The 26,549-nt window shown below is 23.3% G+C and overlaps 1 protein-coding gene across 6 annotated transcripts in view; it reads right to left on the bottom strand.

The window, feature by feature from the left end:
* The window catches only part of LOC122860119 (protein sickie-like), a 112,343-nt gene that overhangs the window by 2,513 nt on the left and 83,281 nt on the right, over positions 1 to 26,549 (bottom strand). For 5 of the 6 annotated variants that reach the window (XM_044163783.1, XM_044163780.1, XM_044163782.1 and 2 more), the window contains 10 exons: positions 25,808 to 26,060; positions 21,032 to 21,433; positions 20,707 to 20,943; positions 20,150 to 20,612; positions 19,458 to 19,599; positions 19,192 to 19,218; positions 18,698 to 18,936; positions 18,159 to 18,310; positions 2,273 to 2,356; positions 229 to 885 (listed from right to left, as the gene is read on the bottom strand). In XM_044163783.1, the coding sequence (XP_044019718.1) occupies positions 229 to 885; positions 2,273 to 2,356; positions 18,159 to 18,310; positions 18,698 to 18,936; positions 19,192 to 19,218; positions 19,458 to 19,599; positions 20,150 to 20,612; positions 20,707 to 20,943; positions 21,032 to 21,433; positions 25,808 to 26,060 (2,656 nt within the window). The remainder of the gene's footprint in view (positions 1 to 228; positions 886 to 2,272; positions 2,357 to 18,158; positions 18,311 to 18,697; positions 18,937 to 19,191; positions 19,219 to 19,457; positions 19,600 to 20,149; positions 20,613 to 20,706; positions 20,944 to 21,031; positions 21,434 to 25,807; positions 26,061 to 26,549) is intronic. The other variant, XM_044163781.1, reaches the window with a different exon arrangement.

The following is a 26,549-nucleotide window of genomic DNA, read 5'->3' as shown; positions in this document are numbered from 1 at the left end:
TGTATGTTATTATTTGAAATTAACTACCGTTAAATTATTGGCTTTTATTTTTCTCTGTGGGTGGCTATCAGATTCAATTATTTAAATTTTATTTTGTCATTATTATTATTAGCGATATGAAGAGGGAAAAAAGGGGAAAAAAAATAATTCTTTTGTCAATTTTAATGTTATTATTTGGGTGTTTTTTTTTTTTGTTATAAAAAATCAATTTAAAGCAAATAAACTTACCCGCATTTTGTTGATGTGATCTTTGAGTGATACTAATTGATGAGCTGATGACAATGCCTCAAGTCTAATGTCTGTCATCATAAGATCTTTTTCTCTTAGCTGTTTTTTTAATTCATCAACATCTTCATCTTTTTTAAATAATCCTGTTGTACTATTATTATCAGTTAATTCATTATCAATATAATCTGGTGATTTTTCACCATTATTAATTTTATCATGATGATTATTATGTGAATTTTCATGCTTGACAGATGTCGGAAGTCTTGGACTATTTGGTACACTTAATTCACCACATCCAATAATACTAATATCTTTACAATCATCAGCATCTGATACTGAACCATGTCTATTCTTGCGTGACCTGGAGAATGCTTTTGAAAATGAACTTCTTAACCATCCTTTTTTTTTATTATGACTACTTATTGAACATGCACTGCTTAATGAATTTAATGATGTTACTGAATCAGCTGATAATTGACGTGCTATTGTTGTGTCTTGATGATTATTATAATTTGTACCAGCATTTGTTGTATTATTATCTGATTCACCAAGTGTATGTCTTCTACCATTTGGTGATGTTGAATTATTTAAACTTGCTTCAGCACTTTGTTTTCTTAATCTTTCAATTGTATCACGAAGTTCTTGAAGTTCAGAATCCTAAAAAAATTAATGAATAATTATTAAAAATCTATTAAAATAAATAATTATCTTTTGTAATTTATTTGTACTTTTTTTTTCATTTTAAAATTAATATTTAATTGATAAGCTAATCACTCGAATCACTACTCCAATCATCAGTTGATTTAAATAATTGTTTAACTAGCTTTTTATTTTTTTCATCATCATTTTTATTAAATTTTTTATATGATTCATTGTTATTATTTTTTTTAGCTATTAATTTATTAACAACAACACCTGGCTGATGATCATGTTCAACTATTGTTTGTATATTCTTGGTATTTTGTATCACCACATGACGTTTTAATTCTTTTAATGTTTTACGTTTTTTACTTGTTGATGGTATCAAATTGTCATTGATATTATTATCAACAACATGATCATTTGTTTCAATTAATTTTGTAGCTTTTGTATCTTTCTTAATACGTTTTGGACTTGGTTCACGTATTGTCGATGATTTTGTTGTTTTTGTTGATGATATTGTTAGTAAATTTTTATCATCAGATGATGTTGGTGATAATTGATATTTTCTTTTTGATATAATACGTTCAAGACCAGGTATAACTGGTAATATTGATTTACGAGTAACTGCATTATTTATTAGCTTATTATCATTTATTGTATTTGAATTTTTTTCTTGAATTTTTGTGTCTTTTTTTAATTCTTTTTTATGCATATTAAATTTTTTTTCAATTCAACTAATTTTTGAAATTTTTTTTTCTTTTTACATTTAATAAATAAACTTGATAATTTCCACAAATTCATAAATAAATATTACAATATAAAAACTAAAATTTAACATGAAATTTTGTATCGAAATTAAATATTTTAGGTAAAGACAAAAGAACAGGAAATAATAAGTCTGAAGTGGGTCGAGTATGAATTACAATTTTTGAATGAGTATATATTTATTCAGACTTCATTTTAATATATATTTTTTTTTTGTTCCATTTCTTTTATGTAAAAAATAATCACTTTGAATATTATTCCACAACCAATAAAGCCCGCATGATTTTTTTTCTATTTATTTTTTTTCTCCAAAGCTTTCATGTATATATAAAATATTTTATATATTTTTTTTCATTTTAACCCCTCTCTATTTAACAGTAGCCAAATGTAGATATACATAATAAAAAAATATTTTTGATGAAATGTACATTTAGCTTGTCGATTGTGATGAAAATTTTGATCAATCATCAAACGATTATACAATGAAAAATAAAAAAAATAAAAAATAACAAATCATCTACATTGAATATAGAAATTTGGTATTTATTATATGTATTATAGAAAGGGACTTTGATAAATATTCAAAGTGACTATAATAATATTATAAATAAAAAATAAAAACCGGAAATTGACCCACCTTCTTCTCGGCTGTTGCTGTTAGTTGCTGAAGTCTCTGGGTCATGTTTTGCAAGGATTGTTCAAATGCCGATACAACGTGGGCCTGTTAAACAAAAAAAAGAACAATTATAAATATTGTTTAACAAAATGGTGAAAGTATTATTAAAAGGTTGATCAAATCAAAGAAAAAATTAAGTGTGATCTAGATAACATTATTTTAAATGTTTGTTTAATAATAATAAAATTAATTTATTGTGTCTTATTGAGATAAATTACACAACTTACAAGATAATGAAAGTTTTATATTTTTAAAAATTTATTATTATGGTTTTTTTTATTATTTTTTATGATAAATATTGTTGTCAAATCATTCACGCATGAATTTGTTATTTTATTTTTTATTTTCAAACAGTTTATAATTATTGTATTGCAGATGTATTTGACATGGTGAATTATTAAAATGTATAATTATTAGATTATATTACAAGTTAAATGTATTATTTCTTAATGTTTGGTTTTAAATTAAGGGCTTTCAAATCCGGTATTAATTTTATAGTCAAACTAAATACAGGTGTTTAGTTTGAAATAAAAAATTTTTATTTTATATTAATTGTAGATGAAAAAATATTAAATTGTATGAATTATTACTTTATATTTTATGCAATAACTTGACACTTGATTATTTGAAATTTTTTTTTTATGTATTTTTTTTTTTTATAACCAAGTTTTGTAATTGAAGGTATCATTAAAATTTTGTAACAAGTGTATTTTAAATGGTGAAAATATTCTTTAAACTTTTTCAAGTATTACAAAATTTATATTTTTTTAAATGTCTGATAGTTTTTTAAAATACATTTTCTTTTTTATTTTAACTATTTATTGTTTTTTAGTTTCATTTCTTTTAAATTCTTATGGTTTTTTCATTTTTTTTTTTGTAACAAATTAACGACAAAACTTTGTGCATAGTATAAATTGTAATGAAAGAAAAATAAAATTACAAAACTTTTATTTTCAACTAGGAAATAAATACTCCATTACTGTAACTTATTTTTTTTTTTTAAAATTTACTTTTAGATTAAGTTACAATAAAACTTTAATAATAGAATAAATTTTTTCACCTTGATAAAAACTTAGTAGATGTATTAGTTACAAATATTTATAAACAATAATAAAAAATTGATATAAAAATTATGATGACTTGTTTTTCAATAGAATTTAAAATTTAACTTTGATTTATCATAATATTCAAGATATCGTTTCCAAAAATAGAATCACCTGGTGATGAACCAACAGAAAAGGAAGTCAATCCAAAAATAAATAAACCATAAAATTTATTTAATATACAAAATAAAAAATATTTAAATATAAACAACGAAATAAATTTCAAAATATATTATTTTAAATAAATGATAAAAAAAAGCTTTATAATTTCCATATAAAATTTTTTTTTTAAATAATTTTCAAGTGTCTTTTTCATTTCGAAAAAAATTCGAAAAAAAAAATTAGAATCATTCACTTTATTCCAGCAACAGAATAAATATTTTTCCATAGAAAAATCGAAAAATTTCGAATACAAAATAATGGCTTTAATTGATCATTGTTTGAAAAAAATAACAATGACTTTGTACATCATTATTTGCTCGATATTTCAATGTACATCAATATTATTTTTCTTCGATTTATTGAAGTTGAGATCTCAGTGTAGGCGATGAATGACCCACAACACGACCCACACGTTCTCCACCGTTATAAATTTTATATTTTTTTAAATTAAATATTTTCTTTTTCATTTATTTCATTGTTATTATTTTTCTATCAACAATAATCGTCTTTCTTTCTCAATGTCCATTGGTACATATTTAAAATGACTTATTTTTTCAATCCTTAACGATAAAAAAAAAATAAATCAGTAAAATAAAAAGGATAAAGTACCGTATGATATTCCTGGAAGACATACTCAAGATATCTTTGTTTTTCTACTTCAACATTCGCTTCCTCATATTATTATTATTTTTTTTTTACATTGTTATATGTACTTGATTTGTTAATAGCTAATAAATAATTTATAAAAAATAGTTTTTTAATTTTTTCTTGTAATTTTTATAGAGAAAATATAGCTGATTGCAGAATATATTAATAAAAATTATATTACTAATTAATAAAAATTTTATTTCTATCAAAGACACGTGTATTTATATTGCACGTTGATATTTTTTTTTCATTTGAATATTTAACATGTAAAATTTTAAAAAAAAAACAGTAATAAATCGTGTGAATATAGAAAAATCTTGGTTGAATATGGTAAAGATAATTTAACAGGTGAAATATTTTTATAATTTTTACATAAAGAATTAAAGAATTAATTTTTTAATTTTAATATGTAAAAAAAAAAAAATTATTATCATTAAAGTAAAGGGGAAAGTGATGATTTTAAACACCCTATTTATTCAAGCCAACTTCTCTCTTTGTATATCAAAAAAATTTCTTTAAAATTAATTTTAATTTCTAACATGTAAAAATATAAAATCACATTTTATTTACTTGTTGGTATTTATTTTTATGAAGCCTGCTTTAAAGATAAAAAAATCTCTAAATATATACAAATTTTTTTTATCACTTTAATTAACAATAAATAACTTGAATAATTAAATTTTTCTTTAAATAAAAAATTATACAAGTGGATATACATTTTTACTAATATCTTAATTAATTTTTTTTTTTTTTTTTCTACCAAAAGGAAGTTGAGAAAGTCTGTTTTATATATCTTTGATTATTTTAGTATATTTTTATTATATCAATGAGGAAGAAGATACTTGTGTGTTTTATTTTAGAGAGGCTATATCGATTAAATTATGAATATATTTAATTTATTTAACTTCCATGTGTGTCACTAATTATTTAGTAATTTATAATAAATTTAGAGCTACAAATAAAATGAAGTAACGAAACTATGACCATTTCGATTGAGCAATTTTTTTTCGTGTTAGATCTTACAGCAATGTATAATATATTTTTTAATTATCACAATTACCAGTTGATATTATTTTTTGATTATATAAAATATATATAAATTATGTGGGTGGAAATATTCACGATGTTGTTAATATTTTTATTTATATTGTTTATGTTTATTGGGGCAAGTTTGATGATGAAATATTTATCAGGTTCAAATTGATTGATAATAAATGTTAATATCGTGGGAATAAATGAGCTTTTAATTCAAATCTAATTGCTCATTATAAAATGCCTCAGGTGAATAATTTCTAATACGGTTTATTCATGAGAAAGTATGATTTTTCGATTGATACACTATATTTATTTACATTTTTTTTATAAATAAAAATATAAAATTAAGTAACTATATTTTCTTTATTTGGAAATGAATTAATTTCTATTTTGTTTACTAATTTTTATTGTCTAATTAATAATTATATATTAGAAAAAAATATAGATTGAATATATATTTTTTTTTGTTGTAATAATTTGAAAACAATCAGGTTTTTATATCAATTTTTTTAAAGGCATAATAAGTGAATTAAAAAATGATAAATGTCTGTGAATAATTAAGTAATTTATTAGTTGCAATTTTTAAATTTTTGATTTAGTGTTTTAATTTAATAACACTGACATCTGAGTTAAAATTATATTAATAAAATTCTCCTTTCCATCTAAATTACTAAATTGAGATTTATGAAGATAAAAATTTCAAACGAAAATCATTTGAATTAATAAAATATATTTCTAAAAAAAAATAACAGAATAAAGAAATTGAATATATAATTAAGCATCAACGAGAATATAATTATCAATTAAAATGATAATTATTATTTCTCAAAATAATAATAATAAAAAATTTAATAAATAAACATTTATTTATTTTTTTTTCCTCAAATATATTTAAGACAAATTAAGTGGTCAAGAAAATAAAATAAAAATATATTTAAAAATCTGATAAATAATATATAAATAAATAAAATTAAAAAAAGGATTGGCAGTGTGAGTGGAACAAGGCTTGTCACTGTTACACTATGTGTATTATATTTTTATATATATTTTTTATATTTCATTTGATACTTTTTCCGGTTGTATTTTTATTACTCCCAAGAGAGATGTGCAAAATGCGGTCACACTGTGAAAAATATATAATATAAAAAAAAAAAATATTAATAACTAATAACAATAAAAAATATATTCATATAATTTTTAAATAATGTCGTAAATTTTTTTGTTTATAAATTTAACCTGCATATAATTGCCAACGCATCGTCAAAATAAAATATAAAATTTATAAATATTTTAATACTTATTTGGATATAAAATTAAATTTTTAATGAAAAATATTATTACAGTAATTTATAATAATAATTTTATATTTTTAATTTTTATGTAATTTGTAGTTATTATATTATTTTTATATTTTTTTTTTGGTCTTTTGAGAGATAATTTCTAGTAATTTTATAAAAGTGGTCATTTTAAGGGGCTATTTTATTTTTATTTTTCTAAAAAAGGCACGTTTCGCCTCGACAAGAAGGGTCTTTATTATTACGATTGACTGGTTTTTTTTTTTCTTAGATTTTTTTTTCTTCTTAATGGACAATAGAGTGTTCCGGTAGATGTGAGAACTGCATAATCTACGAAGCGTTACAGAGAAAAATAAAAAATAGAAAAAAAAAAAAAACTCAAAATCAACTGGGGTAAATGTTCCCATGTAATACTGAGTATTAAAAAAAAAAACAGTATGTTATACATCTAGAATTTAAAGAGGAGCACACAAGAGAAGCCACAATCTTTCTTACTTGAGCCATGGCAGGATGCACTCGAATAAAACACAAAAAATCTTTTTAAAATTAAATCATGAAGTCAAATGCCGACAGATAAATTAATTTATCATTCACAAAAATCATGTTAAATTATAAAAATAAATAAATAATGTATTTATAAATTTATGGAAAAATTTTGAGTAAATAAAAATGTAATATTTATTTAATTTATTTTTCTATGAAATTGAAAATTTAAGGTATAATTTTTTAGGGGTTGATTTGTTGACGTCGTATAATAAATTCTCACGTATATCAAAAAATATCAAGTGCTTTGAAAATCTATGGCTTTTGTAACAACCCCATTTTATTGTACAGCTTTTTAAAAAAATTTAATTCCCCTCAACACACAGATTGAAGCTGCTACCATGTATTTTTACAGGAACACCAATAATAATCCATTTATTTTTTCTTTTCATATATTTTTTTAAGTTTTTTTTTTTTTTCCATTTCAACTCAACACTCGAAGGACCCTCCCTCATCTTGACCCAAACATGAGAGCAACTTTTACAAACCGTGAACTAAAATTATATTTATCTTGAATTTCTTATTATTATTATTTTTCTTCTATATTTATTTTAAGATTACCAATGTATCATTTTAGTTTCGACAGTTGAAAATTTTTCAAAGTCGAAAATCAAGCTATACGTATTTTCTTTTTCTATAAATATTAATTTGAATAATATTTTTATTTAATTTTGTTATTTAATAATGTCTTGAACATTGGAATAATAAAAAAAAAATGTGTTATATTTACGGTCTTGTATGGGGTTCGAAAAAAAAAAAAAAAACTACAGAATCGAGTGTCAAATAAATAATTTAAAAAGAAAATAAAATTGAATCACAAAAGAAATGGAAGAATAAAAAAAAAAAATTAAATAAAATAAACCCGGGGTTACTCAGCACATCTAATTATTCAATCGTGTAAAATACAAGTCTCAAAGTAGGTATCAACATGTTCAACCCACGCTTCGTTATAAAACAACATACCGCCTTATCATTTTTTATTTTTATAAATTTTTTTATACTTTCCCCCTTACAATCAACAAAAATTTATTTCATTTATTTTTGACATTGCAAGTTCAAGACCTCTGAAAAATTCAAAACAAAAAAAAAACCCATGAAGTAATTTAAATTTGCAAATAAAAAACATTTAAATCAAATTTAAAATCATTTTTTTTTTTTGTTTTTTTCTTACAAGCTACAATCTTAATAATTATTTTCTATTTATTTTATTATTCCAAGTGCATAATTAAATGCATACATCCGGTCATTAATAACAGCTATTCACAAATAAAAATATTTTTCAAAAAAAAAAAAATAAAAATAAAATTTCCATGGGAAAATGAAAAAAACAAATTTTAAAAATTTTTGTCTATTTTTATTTATTATAATATTCATGTCTTGTGAATATTATAAAAAAAAAAAAATGATTGTTGAATAATTTACCTGCAAAGATGGACAACTACGATGTCGATATTTTTTCGTAGCAAGTTCCCACCATGGTATAACATTTGTATTGCCTCTGGGTTTAACAGGATTACTAACAGCATGTTCATACAGTGGTTCAAGTACTGGAACAATATTTCCTGATAAACGTCTATTTATTTGTCCATCATTATTAACAGTTGTTATTGTTTCTCTTCTTCTTGGTAATGTTGCAAAACCAGATGACACATTTGAAGTTGAAACAGCAGTAATATCATCATCTGAATCTAATGAACCATGTCGAGTTCTTGATAACGATGAATATCTATTATTATATTTTTTATTTAAATTATTAATTTTATTATTTTCATCTTTAAGCATTATAATATCAGTTGCATCAACTAATAATAATTTATTTGTCTTATTATTATCAACAACAACATTATCAAGTACATCATCAGTTGATTTACAAATTGTACGTGTTATTGATTTTAATTTTCTTGATGGTAATGTATCACATCTTTTTTTAAATTTAACACAATAATTATTACTGCTATTATTACTATTAATAATATTTATTTGATGATTATTTGAATAATCAAATGACGATGATGACGATGATAAACAATTATCAATTTTAGATTTACAATTTGTTTTATTAATTTTTTTTTCATTTATAAATTCATCGTCTGACTCAGTACCTGGGTCAATGATCTCACTATTTTTAAATGAAATACTTTGGTCTTTTATACGCAAGGTCACCAATGATGATTCTTCAGATTTAACATCATTATTATAATTATTATTGCTAATTGTTAATTCATTTAAACTTTCACTAATTGCACATAATGATTCATTTGATTTTGTTGATGATGTTGTTGTTGTTGAACCAGTTGAATGTCTCAATGTGCTATTGCTATCAATTGATGATAAACGTGGTAATAATTTTGGTGGATGTCTACCAAATGAATTTGTACGTTTTTTAAATAAATTTTTATGATTATATAAATTTTTTTTACTATTTATTGTATTATATTTATCATCATTATCAATTAATAATTTATCATCAATGTCAATTGTTATTGGTGGCATTGGTTCCATATTACGTTTACGTGGATAATTATATAAATTATTGTTATCATTATCTGGTGATGATGATGACGATGATGATGAGGTTTTTAATTTATTAATAACACCATAAACAGAATTATTTTTAACATTATAACATAGCTCTTCATAACTTTTATCAATTTCAGCTATATTTTTATTTATATTTTCAATGAATTTTGTTGTTGTTCGATATAAATCACCACTTGGTACATAATTTATATCTAAATTTTTGTTGTCATTTATGTTATTATTAATATCATCATCATCATTATCATTATCAACACATTTTATATTTGGTATTGCATAAATTGGTTGTTTTATTTTAATATCTTCATTGCTTATTTTTGTATCTTCAATGCTTGAATTTAAATCAAGCGAACTTCTAATACTTAATTTGTCATTTAAACTTGTTGATGTTATTGATTTTGTATCATCAGAATAATCATCAGATGCAACTGTATCATATAAATGTTTATCTATATCATTGTCATCATCATAATCATCATTTTTCTTAAAATTTTTTTGACTAGCAAAAGAATTCAAGATTAATGGTTTATCAATTTTTAAATTTTTATTATTTTTTCTTCTAAGTGTACCATAATTTTCGTGTAATATATTTTTTCCTTGGTCAGACCATCTTGGTACTTGATTTATATTGTTATCATTTTTTAATATGACATTTGATACTGTTGGTAATGCATATGGTCCATCAGTTTCTTTTAATAATTCCTCAGAATCAGAACGATAAACAGCTCGTGGTCGATTTCTTGGTCGTGCACGAATTGTTGCATATCCATCATGCACTCTTCTCGAACAAATATTTAAATCCATTTTGTTTTTAAATTTTTTTTTATAAATAAAATAATATTATTATTAATGAGTCATTGTTAAAAATGACTAACCAGTTTTTGTTTGTTTAATAATTTTCTTTTTTTTTTTTGTAGTGATTAAAATCCGGTGAAATAACTTGCTATTGTTTTTATTTTTTTTTTATTTTAAAATATTAACACGTCACTCTCTTAGAAACACAAACCTGAAACCGTTAATATATTAATGTAAATATGCTCTGTTGACCTGTACCAGTTTATATCAATTCCCTTTTGATATTAAAAATTATAATTTTTTTTTTTTAAATAAATTTCAATATTACAAACGTCATAACAATATATGTATAACATAAAAAAATATTCCACTCACTGAAATTATTTTTTATGTGATGAAATATTTGACCTTTGTGCAGTGATAAATAAATTTTTTTTTTTTATATATATATTTAAGTGCAAAAATACTATCTAAAAAAAATTATCACGTTTTTTTATTTTATATATTTTAAGTGATATATGATAGATGATTATGAGTAATAAAAAAAAAAAACATTGTATATAAATTTAAAATGAATAAAAGTGAAGAATTTATATTAATAAATATTTTGATTGATTGAAATAATTTTTCCAAGATGATATAATAGATAAAATTATCAAAAAATAATACAACGAAGAATCGAAAAAATTTCTATTATAAAATAACAATGGAGACAAAACGAGAGAGAAGAGTTTAAGATAGTATTGAAATCTGTATGACCTAGATACAAGTCAAATAATTTAAAGAGGCATTCAGAGTCATATTTAGAATGTTACATGTATCGTTATCATAAAATGAAGCTGAATATCAAAAAGATCCACAACGCGTAACGTGATTACTGATAATAAAAGGAAAAAAAAAAAAAATTAAATATTTAAAAAAGCCTAAAAAAATTTTAAAAGATATTTTTAATCGTAATCGACTTGTATATAGTATATCAGTTTCGAGGTCAAATATACCTTCAAGTTTATTTTCATTTCATGGTGAAAGGAAGAAACCATATAGGCTATAAATATTTTACATAAAATGAAAAATTAAATATAATTTTACTAATTTTTTAATAAGAGCAATTAATATTGATAAAATCATTTGTAAATAATTTAAAGTTCTTTGTCTTGTCAACTAAGTTGATAAATAATTTTTTTTATTTTTTTGAAAAACCACAATCGATATCTCTAAAACAAAGTTCAAAGTCAATAAAAAAATTAATAAATTAACGGTATTTTTATGGTTTTATAATTTTTATTTGTTAAAAAAATTTTTGGTATCTTATTTGCGGTAATTGACCACAGACATTTAAGAAGATCATGTGTCATTATTATTTTTTGAAATGATTATTATATGCTGATAATTTGACGATTTTTTCTATCAACAAATCGTAAATTATTTTATTTATATAGTATTGTTTATTTAAAAAATATTGTTTACTATATTTTAAGAAAATTATTGACACACCTTTGTCATTAAAACCTACAACATTCTACGCCTATTTTTTTTTTTATTACTATTTTAACATTATGTTTATTTGTTGAATTATAAAAAATGAAAATTGATATTTTTTATTACCGATTTATAAGCTTCAAGTAAATGACAGATATATGTCCTTCCACAATAAATTTTTATTATTTCAGATCTTAATTTGCAAACAATTGAATTTTCTAAAAAAAAAAAATCGACGAAATTGTCTGCTATTCATAAGAATAGCCCAAGGATAAAATGACAAAATACTTTCTAGAAAAAAAAAGTCAAGCTTTTCTAGATCCAGTCATAAAAATCATTATATATTTTTTTATTTATTTTATATCATTTAAATTTTATAATATATTCATTCAAATATAAATAAATTTAAAAATAACATGGGGCTTTAAAAACTGGTCTCTTCCATCAGACTGTTTGTATGATACATGCATTTTGAAATAATCAATGACGTAACACATTGATTCATTTATAATTTATAAAAAAAAAAAATTTATATAAATATTATTTTTTGTGTCTAATAAAAAACTGTGTCAAATTGATGGCATAATGTGTTTAATATTTAAAATAGAATATAAAATAATAATATAAAACAGATGATGATTATAGTACTGGACAAGATGACTATTAATGAATGAAAAATAATAAATAAAAAAATATTAAAGACTGATGGTGTGATTCTATATTTAACGATTAGCTAACACACACACACGACAACGTTTGATTTAAAACAGTTCATCTTTATATTAAAAATAAAATATTATGATTTATGATTGAATTTATATAACTCTAATAATTGTTGTAATTTTTTTAAAAATAAATTAATCAAATTTAAAATAATGCACAAATTATTTTTCATAAAAATGATAATTTATTTTTGAATAAATAATTTTTTATTTTTTTTATCTTTGACATGGTTCAGTTATTGCTTAGCTACTTGGATATTCTGTTGATGTGTGAAGACATCCGCAACATGAAAGAAGTCAAATAAAGAAGAAAAAAAAAATACATAAAATTTAAAAAATTATAATAAGACAGAAAAATATATTAAATGTATATATATAAATTTTCTTCTCATGAATTTTTTTTCTCCATTAGATGGTAAAAATTATAATGAAGATAAAATTTTTTCATCAAGTATTTTTGATAGATTTACTTGGTGGTTTTTTAGTTTTTTATTTTTTTTCGAGGTATAATGCGGGTCATGAAACACAGTGAGTATTTTGTTGTGATACTTGAAAGTATGTTTTCATAAAAAAAAAAAAGGGTAAGAGTATAAAATATAAAGGGGTTAAATTTATGATAATAACGTGGATAGTCACGTGCGAGTGGATGCATACTAAAAAATTTCAAAGAAATTATCTTTTTAATTTTTTTTAGTAATATATCTGCAAACAAACTAGACACTGATAAAATTTATTCAAAAAAAAAAAAAAATGCATGAATTGAGGTTGATAATAACTGAAAAAATAATATAAATTTTTTTTATGAATTATTATTGATGTTGAACTTGTCATTAGTCTCCATAACTTGCGGATGAATCAACAATTTACACCAATTAGTAATTCAATTTTTTTTTCCAATATAATTATCATCGTAAAAAATTTTTTTATATACATATACTCGTTGCAAAAATAATAAAACACCTTGATGATAATAATCATATAATAATTTTGCAAAAAAAAATTATATTTTTTATCGAAAAACTTGAATGAAGTTTATTTATATAAATATTGTTATAAATATATTAAAATAAAGATATAAAAAATAAGATAATGATGAAGATCGATAAGACAGGAAATAAGCAAGGTTGTACTTGCAAAAATGAATAAACTTCAAGAGAGTGAACACAAGATGACAGGGATAAGGAAGTTTTTTTAAAAAAACTGAAATTATATTTAAAAGTAAAATAAAGAAAAGACGAATTCTTCTTCACGTGAGTTGAAGAATCCGTCTGGAAATAAAAAAAACATGTCTTCTAACCAGCAGTCCATCCACTTTTTTCTACAATCAACCATTCCACGGATCCACTTGACGCACCATCATCATCATCATCATCATATTTATTTTTTATTTTACTTATTTTATCCCCTTCAAACTCTACAAGATATAACTCTACAATATGTACAAGTAATTTTATTCCACACAACTTGTGTTAAAAAAAATAAATAAATAAAGTAAAAACTTTTTTTATTCTTTTGTTCAAATAAAACAATGGTTTTTTAAATTGATAAAATTATATTGATAAAATAAAAAAAGACAGAACAATAAAATTTATATGAATTAGCAAAAAAAAAAAAAAGTGACAAATATTAAATATAAAAAAAAAAGAGCAATATAAATTTATTTTAAATTAAAAAATATTATTGTCAAGTATATTCATGTATATTGCAAGTACAATATGTTAAAAAAGAATATGAGACAAAAGGCATAAACGAGAAGAGACTTTTAATAAGTCAAGAAAGAGGATTGGACAACTAGTTGGCTTCAATAAAGAAACAACCCATCATCACTGACTTTTCATATATATTTTTTCATATATCTTTAACTATAATAATGATAATAAATTTTAAAAATAAAACAATAAATAAGACAAACCAACATTGAATCAATTTAAATATACTAATAAATTTAAAATTGCCTCTATGAACAAATTAAAGTCACCAGAATCATGTTATTATATATTATATATCCTGAAACAGTATACCATCATTATCAATATGTGCCTTGAGGCTCTACCTTGACGACTCATTTTTAAAAAATTTTTTTTCTTATTACAGTTTGTTAGCTGCATGTATACAAGTTTAATATTATTATCATTATTAAAAATAATATGGAGTAATATATAGATTGAAAAATCAGATCATACATGAATCATAAGAAATATTTTACGTAATTTCGAAGAAAAAGTTTCTTGTGAAAAACAATGTATACCTAATTTTGTTTTGTTTGATTTACTTGGTATTTTTTTTTTTTACGTTAAAATTGTAAAAGAGGCCGACTATCGTTCAGGAAATGGTGCAGAACACAGTTTCTCAAAGAAGATAATATAAAAAATAATAGTAAAAAGAAAATGTACAGTATTTGAACGATAATGAGAAAAGAAATATAAAAAAAAAATATATATATGTATTATGTTGGAGACAAAACAAACAAGTGAAAAAACTAGCTGGATAGTTGAAATGATTATCTGAGAAAATACAAAACGAGAATGGTGAAGATACATGCAATATCATAGACAAGTTTTCCAGTAATCCAACAGAGATTTTATCCAGTTAGATAAAAAAGGAAAAAATAATAATACTATTTATTTAAGACCAATGATAATAAAAAATTAAATAAAATTTTAAAATTAATATAAATTAACTGTACCTATTTAGTTTATAAATTTTTTTATTATTATGATTTTCAATTGAAGGAAGTTTATGTTGGTTGAATACAGGTAAATTTAATTTATTTATGCAATTTTATTTTTTTTTATTTTGTGATGAATTGTTGGTGGAATTTAAATAGCAATAGGCGGAAAACATTTGTATGTAAAGAAGCCGATAATCGAATTGCAAATTCTGAATATGTGACGTAGTCATCCACACGATTGGCAATTAATCGAGGACATATCATTTATTTATGTTTTTTTATACATTTTTTTAGATGAACTTGATGACGCAAGACAATAATAAGTTTAAACAACAAAACAATTTATTTAAATGATTTTTTTTTTAATGAAATAATAAATATCTTGTATGATAAATATTTTTTTTTTAATTTACTGTAATGATTAATTCATTTTTTATAATTAAAAAATCATTATCATTAATTATAAATAAAATAAATAAATAAATATTTAACAAAAGAATTTAACAAATTAACTTAAAAAAAAAAAAACATATTACTATTTGAAAAATAATTTGATTATTTCGATTTCGAAATTTCGAAATTTCGAACTTTTGTTTGGTAAATTGTTTTGTGGTTACTGTTTTATTGTCAATGATTGGTCTTAAAATTACTTGTCATGACTAACTCGTAAAATAAAAAAATATAATATATATATTTATCGAAAAAACGAGACCCTAAGAAAAGCAAATAACTAAGGGGGGTCTTGTAAATCTAAAAAGGCCCAAAAAGAACTCACGAAAAAACGTGCGTGTACATTTACAAAAAGGGCCATTGTCCCTTCTTCGAATATATATTTTTTATGTATTTTGGTTTAAGCTATACACATGTAGGTATATCTTTATACTATATCTAAAAAAAAAAAGAAATCTCACTTTTGTATGCTTAAAACGTGTTTGAAAATTCAAGACACATTTTTCACACCTCAAAATGAAAAAAAAAAAACAGAAAATACATTGAAATATTATGGTGAATTTAATTTTTGTATTCTTGTTTTGATTCTTGATTTTTTTTTATTCATTTAATCCTCTCTATTATTATTTATTTATTTTTTTTTAGAATTATTTACGTGAGTTGGCAAGTTAATTAGCTTTATCACTGACTCAATCATTAACCTACTTGATACTATTTTTTTTATTACTGTAATATTTTTTTAATTATTAATTTATTCCTTTTTTTTTTACACGAGTTATTATTACAGTATTTTTTCTTTCATAAATAATAATTCAATACACTTTTCCAGGAAGTATGATTTTTTTTTTTAAATTTAATTTTTATATTTAGAAGATTAACGAGAGATAGTGGAGTAAAAAAAAAATATACAAAGACACGTGATGAGAATGACTTTAAAGATTTAAAAAAAAAACAGTATATTTGTTTTTCTATGTTGCTGAGAAATAAATTATTTTCTTGGTAAATGACAGACAAGCCTTATTTGAAATTGAAGATCTAGTACTGCTATCAATTTTTGCAGATGATACACATCATCACGGATCGATGAGTCGACTCCAAAAAAAAAAAAAAAACCTCATCTACCAATGAGTCAAATAAAAATTAAGTCTTTTTTATACATCTTTGTATTTCCCCAAGTAAACACAAAATAAAATAAAAAAGAACCTAACACCTGATAAATTGAGGAACACCTATTTAAATCTTATCACTCCATCAAACGTATTTGATAAAAAAAAATAAAAAAATTCTAACATATTTTAAATATGATAATAACTTAAAGACAAGTGTTAATATTTAGAAAAAAAATATAAAAATTTCCAGGCAATTATTCATCCCCCCGAGGCCACAGAGCATATTTACACAAACATCATATTTTTTTTTTTTACCTATAACATTGATGATTACACATTTTTTTCAACTATAATCAATTAACTTTTTTTAAAATTTTTTTTCTTTAATATATAATTGATGATAGAATAAATTAAAGGAGTGGTGGTGGTGGTTGTTAAAAAAACAACTATTAAAATAATCGATGAGTAAAAAATTTATGTCGTGATGATCGTCATCACGACAAAGTTGATCACGATAATTACCAGATGCACAGATCCAGGTGCACGAGAATGTCACTGATTATTATCATATTAACTATTTATCATACAATCATTACACTAACACACGAATAACATTATTTAAATAAATAAATACCACTGCACTTACACAAAACTTTCTTTTTAAAAAGTATTAAATATAAATAAAAACCCGCGAATGTTTGAATTGTTTGTAAATAAATTTTTAAATTTATTTTTATTATTATTGCGCATGATCTATAGCGCATATATGATATTTTTTAAAAAATAAATATTATAATCGAGAAAGGGGAATGAACAACGTGACTTGGTGTCTTGTCGCAAACTGAAAGTGATGTTTGTGTGTAAACCCAACACAGTCGCTTTCTGACGTTGAATTATCCCCCCTTAAATATTATATTCTCATGGATCGCTGTAGTTCATGGACAATGGGCACCATTCATTGGCTTAATAGATACAATATACCCAGCTCAAATATCATTGGAGGAATGACATGGAGACTTATGTTATACTGCCAATCAAAATGCTATGATACTTCAACATATCATTTGAATATTTAACAGCGCGATTTTTAAATTAAAAAAATATAAATTATTATAATTTTTTGATAGTTTTATTTGATTGCAATGATATTGTCTTTCCAGTAGAATGATGATACTGTTTAAAAGTGTTTTTTTTTTCGTAATATTTATATGGGATTTTGTTTGAATTATTTATTTAATTTTCTTTGATTTGATCAGTGTGTTTGGTTTAATTGATATTTATATTTTTTAGTACTTACATTTGTTGATAGTTGACTTGTCAAGGAATGTACTTTTTCCTGGGCGTCAAGTAGCTCACGTCTCAGCTTTCTCAATTCATGAGCTTGTTTTTCTTCAGCAGAACTGTAAAGACTGCTTGCTGTGGAGACTAGGGATACTGAAGAACCATGAACTGTGAAAATTGTCAAAGCAGAACAAAAGATTTGTATCAATTGATCTTTTTTAAGGTCAAAACCACTAGGACTATTTGACTTATCTTTTTTTTTTCTTTAGGTCTTATTCTTTGCTAATTTTTCGGGTTTTTATTTTTGATCTTTATAAGAAATTCTTTGAATTTTGTCTCACTTTTTTTCAAGGTAAATTATCAGTGTGTTTTTAAACTTTTAAAGACATCAAATAAAATTGACAATACCAAAAAATATTATTGACTATTTCAAGTCCATCTATTGCTCTAATTATGTAATATTATATCAATGGCTATTTAAATTTTTTTATCAACAAATTAAATTTATTTTTAATAGATGTATTTTAATTTTTATAAAAAATATATTAAACTTACTGTCATCGTCTTTGTGTACATGTTGATAAAGATTTGGTGGTTGTCTTGATGGATGAGTTGGTGTTGGTGATGTTGGCTGTGACCAGTGTTGACCAGGACAACCAATAGTACCAACTGGAACACTGTAATAAGGTTCACCACCAACTCCAATACCAATACCAACTTCTTCACCAACTGATGACGATGTACCACTACCTCTTGCCAACATTGATGGATACATTTTTTCACTCTTTGTTGATCTTTAAAATAAAAAAAAAAAATAATAAATTAATCAATACCATTATATTATTTTAAATGAATTTTTGTGAAAAGCTCAAACATTGTGATTTAAAAATTTATTAAACATCAATAATTTATGTGTCAATATTTAAAAAAGCACTGTGCAATTTAATTTATATTTTCTTATCAATTATTTAAATTGTTTTTTTTTTTCATTTTTATTATCAGAATCAATTTAATTTTTGTTTTTTTCATTTAATTTACAATTTTTATACCTTGGAAATGTCCTGTCTCTTAGATGGCTAAAATTTCATCAAATCCAAGTGTTAAAAATATAAATTTATTTTTCTTTTAATTTAAATTGATTGATATTATTAATTGAAGTTTAAATAAATCAAGTGTTGAAGTAATTTTTTATACGTAACGTGTTTTTAAAACTTATTGACAATATATAGATTTAATTTAATTTATTTTTTTTTTGCAGCGATGAATAAGGTTTGCAAGTTGGTTTGTTAATGAGAGTAATATTATTCAGTCTTACCTGATTGAATTGCTTCTGTTGAGTCTGGGCGGTGCTGGTGATCCGGTTGAATCCCGTTGATGCATCAAGAGACGAGCGTGGGTCAAACTTGCTCGATGAGAACCCAAAGATTCAACACTGTCCGCCTCACACAGTCCCATACCTAAAAGGATATTTGATTTATAAATATCTACACTTGTTTTTATTTTTTATATATCCAACATTTTCCCTTTTTTTTTTTTTTATTTTTTTTACGTCTGGTTATAATCACTGTCAAGTGCAAATACATTTAATTTTATTTTTAATATTTAATCTACAAATAAAGATTAAAAAATTAATATTTCAAAATAAATATATGAATTGATTAATTATTTTTTTTTAAATTGATAAAATAAATAATTTTAAAAAATTAATTTAAAAATAAATATTTTTTCATCTCAACTTTATGCAGTAAATTAATTATATTTTTATAATTTTCTTTTTAGCAAAAGTATTTAAAAACTACTCTAAATTATTTAATTAACAAAAGTAATTAAAATTTTTTTTTTGAATTTTAAATATCCATAAAGTTTAATTAAATTTCACCACTCAATTGAAAGTGTATTAAAATGTTTTAAACAATTAAAAAACCTTTTTATATTTTTTTAAAATCCATCAACTTTTTAATCAAGATAATTTTAATTAATGTTTTTAGATATGCATTACAAATATACCTTGTGATCTTCCACTTGGTGTATATGTATTACTGTGTCTCATCCATGATGTTGTGTATGGACTATTTGGTGCATAATAACCTTGCATATCTGGTGCAGCATATGTACTGCAAGTATCACTTAAACTACCATCTGATGGTTTTAATACACGAGGTGAAAAATTTGAAGTTGCTGATCCACCAGAATTACTATTATTACCACAACTAGCACCACTATTATTACCACCTCCACCATTAGCACGTTCACGATGATGTGCAGCAGCAAATAATGCTGTAAATTCAGGACTGCCAGGTTTTGGTAAACTTTGAGAACCAAGCATCAAACGATCTCTAACTGATTGTGATAATTGACTTGCACTTGGACCAGTTAAACTGTAACTTTTATAATGATGACCCTGATTTGTAGCTGATGAATTTGCTTGTAATTCAGTTGTACATGTTTGTGTACCACCTGACACTTTGACCTTAAAATTTTTTAAAATAAAAATATAAATAAATATAAAGCTCGTTTAAAATAATTAACTAAAAAACAAATATATGTTTTTAAATTAAAAATACCTTTGTACGTGGTACAGCACTAACTTGTGCTGTTCTTGTTGGATCTTTATTACCATTTTGTACACCATTTGGACTTGTACTTGTTCCAGCACTGTGTCTCTTGACATATCCAAAACTTTGTGGTACACCTCTGACTTTATTACTACTACTGCTGCTTGTTGATGTACTTGATGATACTTTTTGTTGTTTATTATCACCATTTGTATACTCTGCCATTGCTTGTTTTCTGTGTTTCTCCTTTAAATAATAAAAAAACAAGTAAAACAAGTGTTATAAATTAAAGAATAGAAATATTTTATTTAATAATAAAATTTATTTGACAAACCTGAGATCGTCTTGATGGACTAGGACTTGATGGTATTATTTCTTTGTCTCGTTCTCTTGCTGCTCCAGCTTCTATATATTTTTTCCATTGTTGACTGTTTGAATTTGTATTGTTTGGTGAACAATTATTTTGTTGTTGCTGTTGCTGCTGCTGCTGTTGTTGTTGTTGCTGTTGATGATGTTGTTGTTGTTGTTGTTGTTGTTGTTGTTGTTGATGATTTTTAAATACTGAATTATCAGTTTGTTGTGAACTATCAGATTTTTTAACGTGACTATGATGACCAGGATGTCTTGAGCTAACAACTCGATATACAGGGTTGTTGGCTTGTTGGTTTGATTGGGGGGTGGCTGTTCCACTTACAACACCACCCCCCGTAAGTCCATTTCCACTACCCGGAACTCTCTGTAAATAAAAATAATAATGTTGATGTAGTAAAATATTGAGAAATAAACCAAGATATTTTAGATGATGGTATATTATTATTTTTTTTATATAAATTATTTTCAAGAGTCTCTTGGCGACCTGGGTCAAGGACTCATCGTAATAACCAACTAGCTATATCGATTCTCATTCACGAGGGTTTATTTTATATAAAATATAGTACAACAAGCATGATTCATATAAAAATACGTTGTGTTGTACTAACGTAATAGGCAAGGGTGCGTTGGGGACTTATCATTACAAGCTTGGGTGTGCCCACATTCTTTTTTTATTCTTCAATATATATATATACATTTTTTTTTTTTTCTTCGTCATACACTGTCGAGCTGCTGCGCATAGCAGTGAGTCATGGGGGTCGAAATCCAAAGCTACACGCACATTTTTATCTATACATATATAATTTATATACATACGATGGTCTCACGTTTCTTGAACCGAAAACTAACTTGCGAAAACAAAAGGCAAATTTAAAAGAATGAACAAAAAAAAAAATTTAAAACGTTCTTTATTTTTGTAGAGTTTTTAAACATTTTTTTTCTCGTTTTTTAGACTTTGAGTATTTAAAAAAAAAAAATATAAAATAACGAACGAGTAGAATAACAAACTCTTCTCACGTATGATGGTTCAAGACCTTTGAAGTGTGACCTTAAATGCTGTAAAAATAAGCCGCCAATTCAAATATTTTTTTTTAACTCTTTGTCTATTTTTTTTTTTTTTTGAAATAGATATTTATTACAAATTTTTAATTTTATTTTCTAAACATTGATTAATTATTATTTGTAAAAATAATATTTGGATGGGATTTTTGTTAAAATATATTTTAAAGCTGGTTTTTTAATTATTATTATTTTGTTTTAGTGTCATTTCAATTTATCCACATACACGTGTTGTACACAACTAAATTGTAGTATATCGATTTCGCGAGGGTTTATAATCGGAAAATTGGAGAGATAGCGGACGAAGAGAATATACAGTCAAACGGAAGTTGAGGCCATCGACCCTTATCCATCCCGAGTTTTTCCACTGTTGAGCAATGTTTAATAATTATAAAAAAAAATAATAATAATAATTTAAAAAACAAACCATCTCTATATATTATTTCACGTTAAAAAAAACTCAAGCTCTTCTAAACACAGCCACTCATTACCATTGTTTTTTCTTTTTGTCAACAAAAAGACCACTTGAAAATAATTAACAATCAGGCTAATAACAAGAGGGTTTATGTTCATAAACAAACTGCACAAAATTTAGGTCATAATAATTATTATTTTGTCTTAAAATTTTCACCACAAGTTTTTTTAAATAATATTTTCTTGTTTTTTCCAAAATTGTATAGTGTGAGAATTGAAGGGTTGATATTTATGCCAAGATAAACCCTCTTTGTTTTAGGTTTAAATGTGTGAAGTTATAAAAAGTATGTTTTTTTATTAATATGTGTGTGTGTATTGTTGAATAATATATGTTTTAGTAATACAAACGCGTTAACCGAACGAATGTTAACTGTCGACTGAAGTACAATTGTATCCAGGGGTCGACAATACATTTTTCACCGGTTCCAGCCACCCCCACTGGTCACCCAACAAGCCCCCAGCTATTCTCAAATATCATGATATAAAAAAAATATTTTTTTTTGAATAATAAATAAACCTACATTTTATATATTCATTATTGTAAATAAAATAAAATAAAAAACACACCTATATTTGAATTTAAAATTTTTTTTTTTTTTTATAAATTTAAATCTAAGAATATCAATTTTATTTATTTGGTGTTTTAAAGTAAATATATAAAAAAATAAAATTATTAAATTTCCGGGTAAATGACATGAGCACACATATTTCTAGATCTATTTTTTTTATTTTTTATTTTTTTTTTATCATCCGGAAAAGGCAAATAATGGGAGAAAAAAAATCTGAAAAAAATATCGAATTTCCGATAGGGTGAAATAAAATTGGGGGGTTGTAGAAGATGGCAAAAGTCAGTTGGATTATCCAGAGTGGATTACCAACGTCTCTTGTGTCCGGTTAAACGCAGAAAAAAATAAAAAAAATAATAAGAATCCTATCGGTTTTTTAAAAAAATAAAACTGAAAAAAAAAAAAAGAAAAGAAAACGAGATTTTGTGAAGAAAAATAGAACAGGAAATGAGTTGGATTTTTATTTTACATTTTATGACAGGAATAATAAAATATTTTATATGTATATATGTATATGAAAATGCATATGCTAAAGTTGTGATAAATGCTGCAGGTAAATGCACATATTATTTATCAGTGTTTTATCGATTTGAAAGATTCGACGACCTTACGTGACCCAGGTTCATAACTCACACTTATTTCAATACAACTGTTATTTTATATAACATTGTCACTAGATTTATTTGATACCTTTGTTAAATAATAGTTGACAAAAAAGATATTAATTAACAGTACGAGTTTATTTTGGTATTTGAACTTTTAGCTTTGTTTCACATTTATTTTAAAAACAATCGTTAAACATTAGCTGAACAAAATGCTCGAAGCCATACATTGTTCAAAGCTCAATTGTTTGTAAAAAAAAAAAAAAGAAATTGTATTCACAAAGACAAATGTTTTGGAATAATCTAGGTAATTCAATAATTGAAACGTGACTTTTTTTTTTTTTAGATATATAAATTAAACGTGTATATAAAAATAAATTAAAAGTAATAAAATAAAAATGACTTGTATATTAAATAAAATAAATCAAAATTTAAATGAAAATAAATCAAAGGGTGTATAAAATAATTTATAGTTTAATTTTAATTGAAAGAAAAATAATTTTGATAATATAAAAAATGGTAAATGAAATATTCTGACAATATTTACTTGGAAAAAAGATTGAAAACACGAGAGAATATATAGGTAAGCATGATGAGATGAGTTTGTTCGCATATATTCCCAAAGGTTCACACAGTCGAATGAACGATGAATAAACTGCATACATCCAATGAATGTATAAAAAGGGTGAACAAAAAATACAAGAGGGTAAAAAAGTAAAATTTAAAAAAAAAAAAGAAAACAAATATTGAGTGCAAGAGAGGTTAAATCTACACGAGTCTACCGAGTACTATAATCTTATCAGTCGCATTCAATGCATCATTTATATAAAAATAAAAAAAATAAAAATTTTGTAAATAATAATCAAATAAATAATAAAGATAAAAAATAAAAATCATGGAAATATAATAAATCCTTGATGTTGAAAATAAATGAAAATTAATTCAAGTGAACTTTTAAATTGATGTAATATCATTAGTAGTAAAACTTTTGAGTATCTCATCTCTCAGCATTTTGTTGAAATAAAAAAGTAACAAATTGATGAAAATAATAAATAAAAAAAATATAAATAAACCCTTGATAATAATAATAATTTTAAAAATAATTGTAAATTGAATTTAACTATTTTTTTTTAAATTAGTATCAACTTGAATATTTTTTTTTTTCATCTCAACAACTTGGAAGTTGATAAAATTCAATAGCCAATAATATGAATAATTGAAAAACTTGAAAAACCAGACGATAATTTGTTTGATTTATTTAATAAACAAAAACTTTAATCATAAAAAAAAAAAATAAATAAAGAATATGCAAAAAATATAATTTAAGTAGATAAAAATTTATAATTTTAAAATGTATTTAAAGCAGGTGATCAATTATTGACGTTATACAAGTCACAGTAAATTTTATAATATATATTTCTGATGTTGTATATAAAATACGTGTATGTATTTTTAATAAAAATATGTATGCAGGACATGACAGACCTACTAAACAGCTGCACGATGCAACAGCTGACACAGCCTTTACACCATGAGGAATCAACAAAAACCAACAAAAAATATATAAATAAAATTAAAAAATAAATAAACAAAATGAGGCTAAGTATGTGCACGTGTATAAATCGAGTAATTTTTATGGTATTTTTTAACTTGTAGATCATTAATTAAGTTGATTGATGATAAATTTTAAAAATTATTAAATTTAATTTAAATAATTGATGGAAAATTTATCAATAAATTTTAATTTAATTTAGAAATTTATATTTATGTTTAACGTACTTATATAGAAAATTTTTAAAATAAATATTAACAAAAATGTGTAGCTAGCTAAGAAACTTTCCAAGTTGAAAATGATATTTAAGCTAGAAATTAAAAATTAAAAAACAGCTGCAAGTATAATTGTCATTTAAAATTAATTATAAAATAGTATTTTTTTTTATTTTTATTTTCTTCTATGTTGGAAATATAGCTTTTAATTTTCTATTAAATTTCATGTTTTAAAAATTTGAATAATTAAAGAATTAAATGATAATTTACCTTGTGATGAGAAGGATGACCAGTATGATGTGAAACACTGTGATTGCCAGTAGGAATGGCAGCCAGGTCTTCAATTGTTAATTCCGCCAGTGCGTCACTGCCACCACTGCAACCACCTAGTAATCCACCAGTACAACCAGTTGTACTACCATCTCTGACATTTGATGAAGGATGTCTATTATTTTTTTGTACTCTTCTTGTATTAACTAATTCTTTAACACCTACTAATTCACGCCTTGAACCACCAACATATCTAAAACCACAAAAATACATAAATTAGTAAATTCAAAAATTAATTAATACATAATTTCATTGTCACACAATGAAAGGAAATTTATTCATATTTTATAATCAATTTTTTTTTTTAATTAAAAAATATATAAATATATAAAATTCCTAAAACAAAAATAATTATTTTTAATAGTATTAAATTATTCATTATTTTTGTCATAACATTCAAATTAAAATACAACGAAGGGGTTTTAAAAATAATAATAAAATTTTCAACTTAAATTTTTAAATATATATTTAAGAGGATTAAAATGACAATGATTATTTGATTGATATTTTAATAATTCATATTTTATACAGTCAAATGAAATATAGTATGATTTTTAATTATAAAAAAATAAAAAGATAAATCGATAATAAATAAAAGAAAAATAATAAAGAAGGAAAAACAATAATCAAGGTGTTGATGTATACTCGTAAATTTAAATTTGATGAGATTAAATATTGATGT

This window comes from Aphidius gifuensis, linkage group LG1 (genome assembly GCF_014905175.1).
Source record: "Aphidius gifuensis isolate YNYX2018 linkage group LG1, ASM1490517v1, whole genome shotgun sequence".
Lineage (NCBI taxonomy): Eukaryota > Metazoa > Arthropoda > Insecta > Hymenoptera > Braconidae > Aphidius > Aphidius gifuensis.
The sequence above is the reverse complement of the archived record's forward strand: the minus strand, read 5'-3'. Positions and strand labels throughout refer to the sequence as shown.